Source organism: Papio anubis, chromosome X (genome assembly GCF_008728515.1).
Source record: "Papio anubis isolate 15944 chromosome X, Panubis1.0, whole genome shotgun sequence".
Lineage (NCBI taxonomy): Eukaryota > Metazoa > Chordata > Mammalia > Primates > Cercopithecidae > Papio > Papio anubis.
This window is the reverse complement of record NC_044996.1, coordinates 78,573,138-78,588,116: the sequence shown is the minus strand read 5'-3', so window position 1 is coordinate 78,588,116 and position 14,979 is coordinate 78,573,138. Positions and strand designations below refer to the sequence as shown.

At 39.6% G+C, this 14,979-nt stretch overlaps 1 protein-coding gene across 1 annotated transcript; it reads right to left on the bottom strand.

Annotated features, from left to right (window-relative positions):
* Positions 1–301: 301 nt before the first annotated feature.
* Positions 302–14,214, bottom strand: NEXMIF (neurite extension and migration factor). The gene is made up of 3 exons (XM_031660414.1): positions 13,023–14,214; positions 7,536–11,913; positions 302–6,934 (listed from the first exon to the last, which is right to left on the bottom strand). The coding sequence occupies exons 1-3, from the start codon at positions 13,099–13,101 to the stop codon at positions 6,841–6,843; spliced, it is 4,551 nt and encodes a 1,516-aa protein (XP_031516274.1). The 5' UTR covers positions 13,102–14,214; the 3' UTR covers positions 302–6,840.
* Between the last annotated feature and the right edge of the window lie 765 nt (positions 14,215–14,979).

The following is a 14,979-nucleotide window of genomic DNA, read 5'->3' as shown; positions in this document are numbered from 1 at the left end:
GGCCACATTTTTTAATTTCTTTGAGCAGTGGTGTTCAAAACCAAGGAAGTGACTGTTGGCTCATGTGTGCCTCAATGATGTTGCTACGGTTAGCCAGGACTCTAGGCTCTGATGGGTGACTCAAATGGTTTGGGCAATTGAAAACAAAGTTCAATTTTTCTAGACATAGCAAATACTTTGAAATACTGGGTACTGTAGGGATTGAGTTCAGAAAAGTCCTGAATAAAGGAAACGAGGTCCATGAGTGAGTGGTAAGTAACATGACGTAGGAACTGTAGGGAATTATGGAAAATCTGACATCTTTTGGGTACCAGGCAAATCAGCATTTATTACTTTCAATAAACAGCTTTAACACTTTGAGAGGACTGCATCTCTGCAGATTCCATCTGAATCACAAAACAAAGACACAATTTGTTTTAAGGTCTCTGAAGACTGGACACACTAGAAGATGATTCCTCAATTTGAGGGGCAAAAGAATCCCCTACACAAAACTCTAGCCCAGTGCTTCTCAAACTTTAACATGCACACAAAACACCCAGGGATCTTGTTAAAATTCAGATTCTCATTAAGCAGAATTGGTGTAGGGCTTGGAATTTGGCATTCCTAACAAGTTCCCAGATGATGGTAATGCTGCTGGTCTAGTCAAAGTGTTACTCAAAGTATGATTAGAACCTTCTATGGTAATTTGACATTGATGAGTGGACTTATCTCAAACAGGGTACCAACTTTTTGCAATTCGTTTCTTTCCCCTTATGTTTATCTCAAAATGTAATCTTACATGTTAAACCTAATACTTTTGGGCTTTTATTTTGCATATCTTTTTTCCATTTAACTTTCTTAGAAATTCATTTTTGTTGTGTTTTATAATAGTATTAGTCTGTGATGGATTGCAAAAACTATTGGTCCCTCACCACAGATAGTTTGAGAAACACTGCTCTAGATGATAAAGAACGTTTTATTTGGGACATAGATTTAATTAGAAATGGTTTGATTTCTAATACATATGATTCTAAAGCAGTATTTTAAATTTTTCTTTTTATTTATTTCATAAACAATAACAAAACTCAGCTAGGTAACATTATGACAGTTTCACCGTACATTCAGTCACAAATATTTGAAACCTTCGCAACAAGAACAACAAAACCAGAAGTGTTACAAGAATAATTTACAAGAAAATCTATAAAACAGCAAGAAGCTCACAAATGTTCATTTTCTTTTGCACAAGATCACTACACTCTTTCACAACATGTTTTGTGTTACAAAATTTCCAACAAAAGTGTATTTTTTTTCTTTGTATTGTGGTTTCTAAAACCAGAAACTTTGAAGTAAATATCCTTTTATTAGCACCTAGTGGTGCAGAAAAAGGAAAACTCTCACATACAGACACTTCACAGCACTTTTCTAAGAAAAATATACACTTACAAAATATGTTACAAATTGGCACACTTAAAAATATACAAGATTTTGTAGACGTCTTAAGAGTGATCCTTAAGCTTTATACTTCAATTGATTCTACAGGTTATTTATAAAGCTTAACTCTAAAAGAAAAAAAAAAGGCAAATAATTTCCTAACATTTTTAAGTTGCAGTGTCATATGTCAAACAGAAACTTAGATTACATTCATAAAAAGGGCCTCTAACGCTTTTATTTTAAATTTTCTTAAATGCTTAAGGGGCTTGGGGAAGAAGAAAAAAAATGGGAATAATCATTTTCTTTAGCACCATAAATCAGCAACTTACTAAAGAGGTGCATTCAGTTCTATGGAAACTAAGGACTAGTACATTCAAAACTCTGTAGGCAGCAAACTCCAGTCAGTGCTACAGGTATCCCAGTAGAGCATCTTAAGATTTCCACTCTCCTCATGGGAAGTGAAAAACAAAAGGCCTCCTCTAGTTTTCATTCTAAGCCATTTTTTTTTTTTTGTGCTGTAAATAACCAGTCATCTCTCAAACAGGCAGAATGATTTCAGTATCTCTTTTCTTCTTTTTGAAATGGGATGTCATTCTGAGACTCAGAAACCCCTGAGCTTGTTAGATGGACAGACATCCTTTCCATCTTATGTGGATGAGTGTTTCTTCAGTGTCTTTAGTATCAATTTACCCAGACACTGATTTTGAAAGCCTCATTCACACCGTAAACTTTGTACTAAACCTCTATCTTTTACATTGTCCTTCTCCAATGTCTTACCCCTTAGTTACGATTCTGAAACCAAGAGTACATCTCAAGTATGTAGCTGCAATGGGAGCTCTGCTTCACGACTGTAGCTAATGTTTAATGCTGAGTAAAAAATGTGCCTTAAAGGGTAGCCTGAGTCCTGTCATCAAAATAATCACAAGCTGGTTGAGGACCCTCAAGCTGATGATGGTGTTTCCCAAGTTAAACAGAAAATTTTTTTCTCCCTTATTTGGGTCTTTGAGAAACCTTTACAAAATCCCTGGCCTACATTTTGTTGACGAGATTCCTGTTTGTTACTAAAAGTTTGATTTTGGTACTAAATCTTCTAAATGTAACTATAGGCTTAGTGAATTTTATGATTAGAAAACAAACCAACCTCACATTAGTTTTATTTTATAAAAAGAACATATTTCTGTAGTGATGGGCAGTCATTAAAAAAATCCCTAAATGAAAATGGTAACTCCTTAAATTAGATAATTTCTCAATAATAAAGGAGAAAATAAACATTTCTATTTCTAGCAATAGTTAGGACTAGCTAGTGCTCCATTCTCCTCTTCAGCATAGAAACTTAGCTCTCTTCAATTCTTGGAACTGTTCTGAGAGCGTCTGTAAGCTGAAGACATGTTTGATCTACATCACACTGGTCCAGCTTGGTAATAGCAAGCATGGCTAAAAGGTCCTTGGATATGGTTTTTCTCCTTTAGGCAGTAAATGCTAATTCAAACCTACTAAAACAGAAATTCACTAGAACTGCAAAACCTCACATAGGACTTAGGATGCTTGCTAGAGTTGTTTATAGCTTTTGAAGCATCCTTTTGCCTCTTTCTTACACACATATACACATACTCCCCTCCCTTGCCCCCTCACACACGCAGATGCTTCCCAGCAAGGAAAAAGTTCAGAGAAGGTGAAAGTTATCACAAAAGCCCAGCTAGCACCAAGGACTTCAGTGAGATGGCTGAAGAAGTGATGATCAAAGTAATGCAGGAGGTTTGAAAACATTAGGAAAAGGTAAGGCCTTGACACATAGTTGCACAGAGTAACAAGAAGTCAGAAGGGAAAGCTGGGAGGAAGCAGCATATGTGAAGAAGCTGGTATAAGAGACCTTGGAGAGGCAGAAAGGATGGTCACTGGTTGAAGCCAATTATCAAAGCCCAAACATGACCCCCAAAGTCTCAATACCCTTCTCCATATAGTATAGCACCTAACCAGGGCAGGAGATGAGACCTATTCTTAACAGATCTTCAGGGAAAAGGAATTTCTAAGTTTCCTCAGTCATGTGATATAATTTGTCCATGTGGGCATGAGTGTGTGTTTAAAATTATATTTGAGGGATGAAGTACCACCTATTAGGTACAATGTACACTATTTGGGCGATGGGTACACTAAAAGCCCAGATTTCACTAAGCAATATATCCATGTAACACAACTGTCCTGTACCTCTAATCCATAAAAATAAAAAAAATTTAATTAAAAATTAGATTTGAAAATAGCCAAAGCAATTAAAGGCAATTAAGAATGGGAAGGTTTCCCTCTGAACTTCCAGAACAAAGCAGCCTGACTAAGATTGTTGAGCCCTGACAATTTGGGCAGGTGGGATATAAGAGCATAAAAGAAAAATTCTAAGACCAAGGTCTGAGATTAAGTAGGAAGAATAAGGCAGGTTACCATTTCCAGGAAAGTAAAGATTAAATGGGACTCTGTTAGGGAGGCATTAATAGGAAACAGCTTCTCAGAGGGGAGAGGTTAGAAGGGAGTGGTAATCAGGAGTTTCAGACCAAGGATAATATATATTTCTGACTTGAGATACCAGTGATAGGGCAAAATACTATTTTTATACTCTACTAAGGCAGCTGGTTATGACAGGAAGAAAAAGAACTGTGAGAGCAGAGACAGGACCAACAAAATGCGAAATGATGAACATCTCAGAACACAATGTACTGAGAGGAATATTAAATGCAAATAAGAGAATAAACATCTTCTGCCTTGGCCTATTGCTCATTTCTCAAACTCTGTTTCTTTTTATGTTTCAGTACAAAGTGACTGGTTATGCGTCACTAATTTATATGTTAAAAGCATATAATACACTGCAGGCCAATTAAAAAGGTGCTTTAAAATAACAATTCTCTTTGGAGAAAGGGATGAACTATGCCCTAGAATTGGCCCTTAATGGGCTCCATAGGAGCAACTGAAAGAATATCCATTCCAAAGGACTTATGATAGCAAGTTCTCACAAGGAAATTATTTCCAACAGTTTCAGGCTGTCCTACCCCACTCACACCCCATTCTCCAAAGCTGAACTGATACCAAAACAAAACAAAACAAAACAAAACAAAAAACAAACTGGGACAGCTGCTCCTGTATTTACTTTTATAAAAACACATTGCATTAATGGAACATTTTCTTTATTTTTTCATTAACTGCCACCTTTTCATTACATAGAAAGCACTCCACTCCTCTAAGCCAGCAGGTGACTCTGAGGTCTGGAGTCTTGGAGATCACAATACAGGCAGAGTTGGTGATTCCAAGCCAAAATTCAGCTGCAAAACAGAAAAAACAAAAACAAAAACAAAAAAACAAAGACCAGTTTCTAGGGACTGGCCATAGCATTTAGTACAGCTAGCTATCAGAAAAGAGAAACAGAAGAAGATTTTCCAGTTTGGTTATTTTCCCTTTTGGATGGTAGCTATAGGGCAGGAGACATATTTCATCTGGTGCCTTTCCACTAAGTAATTTTCCAGGGCTCACTGCACACAGAACATCAAAGCCTAGGAATGGGCCTGTACCAGCCTCACAGAATGCTCCTCACCCACGCATCCCCACAGACACAAGAGACTGACGCTGGGAACACACAAGATCAAGAACACAGGCTTGTTCATTTTACGACCCAGCTGTAAGGAATAGAGCAGGCTGGTGAAAGGAATCATGGACTGGGAAGTATATATACTTATATACATGACAGGTTTCCTTCCATTTCTCTCTGACTACTTTCAAATGTTGCTTCTCTGTTTGTGAATACATTTAGGTGGCATTGACTAGGTAGGTTCATATTTTGCTTAAAATTTTCCTTTTGAAACATCTTCCCTTTTTTTGTTAAATCCCCTTTTTCCCTTCCCACTTACTCTCCACCCTCCCACCCCAGCCTATATATTCACAAGTTAATAGGTTAGTAACAATATTAGTAAGAATAGTAACAACGACAACAACTAACAATATTAATAATATTAATCCCCTATATCTGTATAGCACTTTATGATCTACAAAGCGCTCTCACATCCATTATCTCATCTGTGCCATAACGCATCAGTCATCAGATGCACAGGCCTTCAATTGTGCAAATAAAAGAGATCAAATGTTAGAAGTCAAGTGGTGAATAAAGGGGAAGAAAAATTAGTAGTGAGGAATGTTGGAGCTGTGAAATTTTTTTAAAAAGTAGGGGGAGTACTGAATAAAAAATGTGATTTTAAAATTTGTACTTAAAATTGAGATTTAAGTTTAATGTGTGGCATCAAATATTGGTTATCCTCAGACTAAGTATATATGGCCCAAATCAGTTGTTGCCACAAATTGTTCATTTTATCTGATAGTAAATGTAAAAATTTGGTTGAACTGGGATGCCTTAACATTTTCTTTAAATGACATTGGCATTGCAAGATTAAACACTGAAAGAACACTAAAGCCATGATATGAGTGCACTTTTGACAAAACTGGAATAAAACATTTAGGAAACTATTTAAATAAAAGCATTCTATAGACTTCATTTATCATTAGTGTTGATTTTATAGCTATTTTTATAATTTATCCCAGACTATTATAAAATATATAAAACTGAGATATAAAGTATCAGCAATATAACTTTCACTTTAAATAATTTTCAGCTACAGATTTTGCTTTTAGAAAACAAACTTTCAAAGCAGCTGTTTTGTTTCCTTGTAAAACGTTCTGTAAATGCATATACTTGGGTCCCTGATGGACTTAGCTGTTGTGGTCTTCAGATTTTTCCAAAATTTTAACCCTTAGACAATGGAACAAGCAAATCTTTATTTTGCCTTGTTTAGCCTTGTTTCCATACAGGACAGTAGAGTTTAAAATTTTAAAAGAACGTGTGTGTGTGTATACATATATATACACACACATATATATATACATATATATGTTTGGGTGTGTATATATCCATTTAAAAATAATTAATGAGCTTTAAACTGTGGGTGAATCTGTGAGATGAGGTAAGAAAATTTGGCACATTTCAAACACTATCCTTTAATTTTGGTAAATTGTGTAACACAACATATTTTTCCACCATGATCTACAGGTGCTATCCACATAAGTGGGGGTGGTTAACAGCAAGAATCACTGGAATGTTTCTAGTAAATTAACAGGGACAAGTTCCCCAAATACAACCAAATGTTGATATAGAAGTAAAAATATATACAGTACAGTCACTTGTTTGTAGTTTTGGCACAATGTTTTCAATTTTTTCCTTGTGGGTAAATAGTGCATAAACTACTTGTGCAACTGTATGACTTTTTAAGTCTTTTACATAGAACATGAGATTAAAGTTTGCTCCAAAGACGTATTCCCACAATTTAAAATTCTTTTCTTTAAGCACTTACATGTCAACATACATACCACAAGGCATATTTTGAAAGAAATAAAACACAAACATCAAATGTCTTTCTGGAAAATGCGAGTCTCTTCTTCAAACACAGGTAAAACCCAAAAGGTTGTTTCTGCTTTTAGGAGATTGTAGTCGGAATCCCTGCAGAAAAATCAAACAATTTATGCCATCTTAGTTAGTTTTGGTGTATGTCCCACAAAGGGATCATACAAGCTAAATTTGTTAACATCATACTAGATGCCGTATGATGTAGAAAAAGATACAAATAGCACAGGGCACTAGAAAGCCCTCCTAATTGCCGCATGTTCAGATTTTGTTTTCCAACTAATGCTCTTTTGTTTAAATGATCTTGGCTTTTTGTCTACATGACTTTTAAATTCTATTTTTCAAAATCTGTCTTACTGCAAAGACTTTCGCTTCCAAAAATCATTCAAGAGCATATTTTAGTTCTATTTTCTTAATATGTAGTAACTAGTGATGAATAGCAGAAGAAAAAATAGCTTTGTTAGAGCTTATCCCTAGCCAAGCCACAACAAAATTGCCCAATCTTTTGGGTGGCTTAAAGGTATAGGGATTTTCATGCACTTTAAAATTTTCTTTTTAATTTGAAAAAGAAGGGAATGGGACAGTTTCTTTCATGCAAATTTTTGCTTTCAAGAGGGAAAAAATGAGGGACTGCGGGCTTAGTAGGTAGTAGGAGAGCTAAGGGTGCATCATCTCAGCCATATTGGTGCAGTATTACCTCAGTTTTTCAAAAGAAGCTGTCCCAGACTCATCCTTGTGGACCTGTTCTCGCTCCATGTGCTTTCCCTTACATTTCTCATCTCTCAGGGCCTTGGAGCTGGATTTGTGACGATACAGCTTTTTGTGTGTCGGTCCGTTATTGCCTAAAGTGCTCATGTTACTATACTTTTTATCAAAGAAGGTAGAGCGAGAGTCCTCGTTATAACCAGGCATGTTTGCACGACCAGGATCACCTACTGTTGTTTTCCCATTGCTTTTGCTCACACCCTTGATTGACCTGTGATTCTTAGTGGCTCCTGGGGACCCACTGTTGATCTTTTTCTTAGACTCCTGTGGTGTCCCAGCCAATATTTTGAGGGTTTTTAATTTTAGACTATTGGACTCAGGGGAGTAGAATATTTTGGGATCCCCATGGTGCTCCATGGGTTCCCACAGGGGCTCTATGGAGGCCATCATGAATCTCTGCACATCTGCCATACCAGAGGCAATGTTGGACAAGATATAGGAAGGCTCCTGAAACTCCCGTTGGTCATCATCCAGAAGGCTGTTGGTGTTGGTGCCCATGCTCATATCACTCCAGCCTGGGCTGCTCTCCTTCCCCAAGGCCCAATCTCCAGAAAGTCCCTTTTGACTTGGCATCTTCATAGAGGCCATAGGGCCACCATGTTGGATACATTCAGCCAATGTCTTCCCAGTAGAGGATATGGTGTTGGTTTGGCTTCCCCCACGGCCAATGCCAATTTGCATTTTCTCTCCATTGATGGCAGCCATGTATTTCCCTTTCTTTGTGGACTTAGGGACCTGGCGGGAGTTTTTGCTAGGTGGCTTTTCAATCCCCTTGTTGTTGCCTTTGAGGGATTTTTTCCTGGTGTTTTTCTGAGAAGAGCTTTGGTTCATAGCCCCACTCTTGCTGGGTGAACTTTTCTTTCTTGATTTTGACACTTTGTTGTTGGTACTAATTTGACCAGATGGATCATTAAATGTTGACAGGCAAGGGTTTTTTTGGAGCAGGCTGAGAGAATCCTCATCATTGAACATATGGAACTGAAACTGGTGGTTATTTAAAGTAAATCCATCCTCCATTTGGACCTGCCGTGAAAGGGTACTGCAGTCCCACTTGATTTTTTCCACACTGTCCAATGGTCCTGGGACACCCTCTTGGAACCCCTTCAGTGTTCCTAGTGTCTTCATACTCTCACATCTGGTAATTTGAGGGGAAAGACTAGGGGTGTCCGGTGGGGACATCTCTGAAAGGGAAGAGTGACGGAATTTGTCAGGGGTGAAGTTGGATATATCCAGGAGATCAGTGGACTCCTTCAGTGGTGCTATCTCATCAATGCTTTGCTGGATCACCAGCTTAGGGCTGCAATGGGCCAGGAAGTCATCAGTGATATCATCATCGCCATCCTTTTCACAGGACTTCAAGCGTAAGGAGCAATAATTACTTGAGCTGACAGAGAGTGGGGCCATTGAATCAAAGCTAAAGAGCCGACCATCATCCATACTGACTGGCCCCTGTTGGAAAGGAAAGCAGATTTCTCCATTATTAAAGTGACATAATTGGTAAGAGTCATCAGATGGGAGTTGGGTATCTTGCACGGAGTCATACAGGACCTTGTTGCAATTACTGCCACCACTACTGAGGCAGATTGGATTGTATGTTGTAGGTGTGAGGTTATTTTCCATGGAGACTACTTGGGAGGCTCCAAATTCACTGGATTGGGTTGGGGCTATCTCCCTTGAGACTTCAGCCATGAATTCCTGGGTGCCAGGCGTAGCCTTGTTGGGCCACACATTTCCATAGTTGCTTGATTCCATTTTGAAGTTATGAGATGACTGCTGCAGCTCAGAGTCAGAGGATGAGGTGAGCACACAGTCCTGGGTAGGCTGGAGGGGTACAAATGATTTTTCAGTTTGAGTGAGGCTGCCTTCATTTTGCTCTGGAGAATGGTGGGTGAAGTATGAGATACTAGTGTTATTTGACAAGTCAGAAGCATCTAACAATGTCTGCAGATACCCTCCAGGGATAACAGGTATATTAGTGGTAACATTAGCTGATGATAAAGGCATTTCAGAAGAGCAGGTCGTTGGTAGAAAAGTGGAATTCTTAGCAGCCTTTGCCTCATGAAATTCAGATAGATGGCAACTGTTTGAGGTCCCAGGAATAACTTCATTCTTCAAATTAGCCTTGGAGGATTGGTCTTCCAAGAGAGGGCTCATTTGAACAATTGGTTTGCTTTCTTGCCCAGCAGCTTTGACTTTCTTAGATTTTAACCTAGCTTCACTTTTAAATTTGATTTTGTTGAGCACTTTCCTCTCTGGCCCCTTAAACTCTGTGTCTTGGGCTTTGACTTTCACAGAGTCAGGGCCTGTGATGTCATTTAAATGTGATCCATTTGCACAGCTAGGGGCACCCAGAGGTGCTGACTTCAGTGTACCTTTTAGGCCTCCATCTTCTTTACGATTACTAGCTTGCCTCTGATCATTGCATAATGAAATCTGTTTACTACTTGCTGAAATTTCAATGGATGGGATTCTTTGAATCCTGTGCCTGTTGCCAAGTTTAGATTTTCGTTTGCGAGCAGGTGGTAGAAATGACACCTCAAAGCTACCTGGTTCAAAGCTTTGCTTTTGGGAAAAAGGTGTCTTGATGGAGTCCGTGTTGGTGTTTCTCTGCTTCTTCTTCTTTTGCCAGAAGCCTTTCAAGGGTGCCAGTTTGGCATATTTGTTGAGCTGATTCTCACTCAAATTCACTGTTGTCTCACTGGCATCCACCTTACCCAACTTCACCAGCATGTTCTTCTCACCTTTAAAGCGATTAATGATGATATATTTGATAATAACAGGGGGCTCCTTACGGGTTACTTTTCTTCTCTTTTTGGGACACCATTCATCATCATCTTCCTCTTTGGAACCAACTGGCAGCCATTCCTTCCTCTCATTTACTTTTTCACCCTCTAGTGAGTCAACATCATATAGATAATCTTCACTGTATCTGACTTTTCTCTTGGCTCGCAGCCCATAGTTCTGTTGGGAGGAGGAGCTGCCAGAATTAGTGTCCCGAGCCATATAGCGACTACAGTCCCTGATCTCACCCATAGAATCATATGAGATCTCAATGAAGGAACTATCATCACTGAAATTCCCTGATGTATCCAAGCAATTAGCAAGATGGCCCTGCTTTGGATTCTTAAGTTGCTCTACTTCAGTCCCACTGCATGGTTTATTTAAGGCAGACTTTTCTCCATTATCCTTTCCATCTTTCTTCTCTACACCTTTGTCTTCCTGTCCTTCCTCTTTGCCTTTCTTCTTGTCCAAGTTTTTATCTTCCTCCCCCCAGATGATGCTCACATCAGGGACCTTGAATTGGGAAAAATCACTGCTCTGCTTCAGGGCCCCACTCTTAGACTCTCGCTTGGGGCAGGTAGTAAAGACGCTGGGGAAAAAGTTGAATTGGGCATCTTCCTGCATCAAAAGAGTAGTCTTGTCTCGAACGTTGTCCTGAAAGGACTCATACCGAATTTTCAGGGAGCAGACATCACTGCCTAGTGTTGATTCATCGTCATCAAACATGTAGTTATCCACATCTTCTTCAGAGAATAGGTTGACAGACAGCTCATTCTTGGAACAGAGGTCAAGCAGTTCAATCTTACTTTCACTAATGAAAGTCTCAAAGTAACCCCAATCCTGATTGGAATTTGCAAGCAAAGCTTCTTCTGTATTGCACTTGTCTAACAGTAATGCCTCATAATAGCTTTTCTGAGCTGGATCCTCCAAGTCAATGTCAGGTTTCTCAGTTTCTCGTCTGTCTCCTGCCCTTGATTTATGCAGGGGGAAGCCTAGGAGCTGGTCTGAGAGCAGCTGCTCTCCATATTTCATATTTTCTCCAGCATTAATACACTGAATCCCTATATCAGAGACTGCACACGTTTCATAATCCCTATTTAGATCACCAACTTTCAGACTGATCCCTGGCTCAGGATCTACTGCATCCTTGGATTCCATGAAGCAGCCTAAGCAAGTCCGACTTGGCTGCATGAGGCAGTCCCCATTCAGAGCTGACATGCCTGCAGGCTCCACTATGGCAAATGGAGCTTTCTCACATTCATTGGGAAGTGACCATGTGTTCAGGCCTTTTGCAATGCCAGATGTGAGGGAGATGGCATTCACAGAAGCACTATTGGCAGCATGTTCGGGTGCTTCAATCAGGCCCAACGGAGAGGATGGACTCTGCATACAGGACTTCTTAGAGGGTAGAGGCAGGAGACCCCTGGGATACATCAGGGTCTCCTTTTGCGCCACCGGTATAGGCTGGATAGGTGCAGCAGCTTCTAGAGCTGCAAATGACTTCATTGCCACATCCTGGTCCTCTGAGTCTAAGAAAAAGGGAAAGAAATGACAGGAATAAAATTAAGGGTCTTAGACCAGACTCATTAACTTTCTTTCCCTTGATCAGTTTCTGGTACTTGATCTTATTATATAAGCTAAGCCTTCACATCTCTTATCTTTACAAATAAAAACTATGACATTAAAGAACAACCCTGATTTTATATTGAACATTCATGCAAGTGAAAAATAATTATTATTTAGGCTAAGTTTCTTCCTCAGAGAAAGGCAAAGCTCTCCTCAGAAATGAGAAAAGAATTGGACTGCTTGATCAATTGGAAAGTCAAGGCTTTTAAGGGGAAAATGCTTAGATGGAACATTAATACTTTTGAGCTACGAGGCTCAGGCCTGTCCCCTAGATCCATGTTCTGGAAGTTCCTAGTGACTCTACAAGTTCCCCTTCCTTTTTCCTTTCCTTTCCTTTCCTTCCTTCTTCCCTTCCCTTCCTTTCCTTCTTTCTTCCCTTCCCTTCCTTTCCCTTCCCTTCCCTCCTTCCATCCTTCTTCTCTCTCTCTCTCGTTCTTTTTTTTTGACTGAATCTTGCTCTATTGCCCAGGCTGGAATGCAGCGGTGTGATCTCGGCTCACTGCAATCTCCACCTCCTGGGTTCAAGTGATTCTCATGCCTCAGCCTCCCGAGTAGCTGGGATTACAGGCGCCTGCCACCATACGGGCTATTTTTTAATATTTTTGGTAGATACGGGGTTTTACCATGTTGCCCAGGCTGGTCTCAAACTCCTGACCTCAAATGATCTGCCCACCTCGGCCTCCCAAAGTACTGGGGTTACAGTTATGAGCCACTGCGCCCAGCTACTCTAGAAGTTCTAAGCCTCACATCAGAGCATATTTCTAATTCACTAGGAATTCTGAGGAACTTCATCTGACAGATATGATTTGGGAGGGCAAAGGGGTCAGATTCAATGCCTCTTAGGGACTCTTATAGCCCAGTTAGATATTTGGTGGAATAAAGTTTACAATTAACATTCATTTCAGAGGCATCCTGAACTCAACCTGTCTCAACTTTATGGGTATTGAAAATCTATAGTAATAACAGAGGACTACCAGGAGAGATATTATATACTATAATTAAATTCCCTTACCATTTTCTTTGACCCCATTAATCAGAGTGTTTTCTCCGCTGGCTGAGGCAACAATAGCCTTATCTTGTTGGTTATCCATGAATGTAACCTCTTATTGTTTCATTCCAAGTCCAAATGCTGTCCAACCTGCACATTTCAAATATATAATATCGGTCATTAAATTTGTTTTATTTTGTGTTTTATAGGTTATTTCAGCTAGAGGGGTCTTAAAAGGCTCACTGGGATTTACCTGTTTCCAGACTGACTTCATCACTGCTATTGTTTTTGTTTCACAATGTTTTTGTTTCACAATTTATGCCTACCACATAAAGTCAATTTGGAAACTCACACTCATTCATACATCCTAGATCCTTCTATCACCTCTGGGCCATGATATTATTCAAAACTGAAATCCGAGGAAGCAGACAACTTATCCCTTCCTCCAAATAGTAATACATTTAACCTAATCATGGTTGCCTGATTAAGAAGGACACAAAGCAAAGACAAGACTAACCTGAGATAAGGTGTGTTTGTATGTGTGTTTGTGTGTGGCAATTAACTTTATTTTTGTTTGCCTCATTTCTATTTCAAATGATCAGATGCTCTTCAAAAATAAGGCAATTCATACACATACACACATATATATCATATTCAGATTTTCTCTTTCTGTGCCTTAAAATTTGACTGCTAAGGATGAAGGAGGTAGAGAATTCCTTGGTTTCTCAACTTCCAGGACTTTAACTTGGACTTTGACAAGTATTCCTCCACAGCAAGATTTTTAAAAACGTGACTACAAAGAAGATTAGGTTTTCTGAAAAGGCCCCAGCATCGTCTGATATTTTTAGGGCATAGGACATACATCTATCTGTAGCCCTTCATCTCCTGCCCACCTACCTGAGTGGTATCTATATGCAAAATGATAGGAGATGAGATGGGGGTATCTGCCACATGCCACTACAACATCTTGCCCTCCCCCTGTCCCTAGACCTTCTCCCCAGCTGAGTATCTATCCCTTTATTAAAAAGCACATGGTATTGATAGTCAAGCAGCTATTATAAGAATCTCAATTGTATAGTCATTTATCCTAATGCATGCAATATACTATAAAAAGTAGGTCCAATATTGAGAAACAAGAAGCAGTAACAGTTTCACATGATTCAATCTATAAGATATTTTACCCATCTGGGCCTATTCCCTTATCTAGAAGTTTTTTTTTTTTTTGAGACGGAGTCTTGCTCTGTCGCCCAGGCTGGAGTACAGTGGCCGGATCTCAGCTCACTGCAAGCTCTGCCTCCTGGGTTCACACCATTCTCCTGCCTCAGCCTCCTGAGTAGCTGGGACTACAGGCGCCCGCCACCTCGCCCGGCTAGTTTTTTGTATTTTTTAGTAGAGACGGGGTTTCACCATGTTAGCCAAGATGGTCTCGATCTCCTGACCTCGTGATCCGCCCGTCTCGGCCTCCCAAAGTGCTGGGATTACAGGCTTGAGCCACCGCGCCCGGCACCCTTATCTATAAAATATAAAGATTGTATTAGGCAGTCTCTCAGTTTTAAAAATGTTAGATGACTCTGGGCTTCCCCTAACACTTATATATTAGAATTGCCACATTTTCTTCTCATTTTATATGAGATCTGATTTGATGCATAGGCAGTAAACCATGGGTGCCAGAGAAAAGAGAAAAAATATGCTTACTTGTATTTACACAGAAAAGGGCTGGAGAGTTTTAAAACATGGAGAGGAGTGGAGAGCAATGTCCAAGTCCCCACTCTTTGTCAAGGAGGGCTCATTTGTAGTAGAATTGAATGAACAGATTGGATATCTGCCTCTGCTTCAAAGAGGACCCTATGAATCAGATGGAATCATACTGCCATCATGGATTACTCTGTACATTTTTGTTTTGGAGTTCAGTAGAGCTTCAGCTATCATTTACTCCTCTTTTGCCCCTCCACTAAGTCCATGTTGGCAGGAACTTGATAAA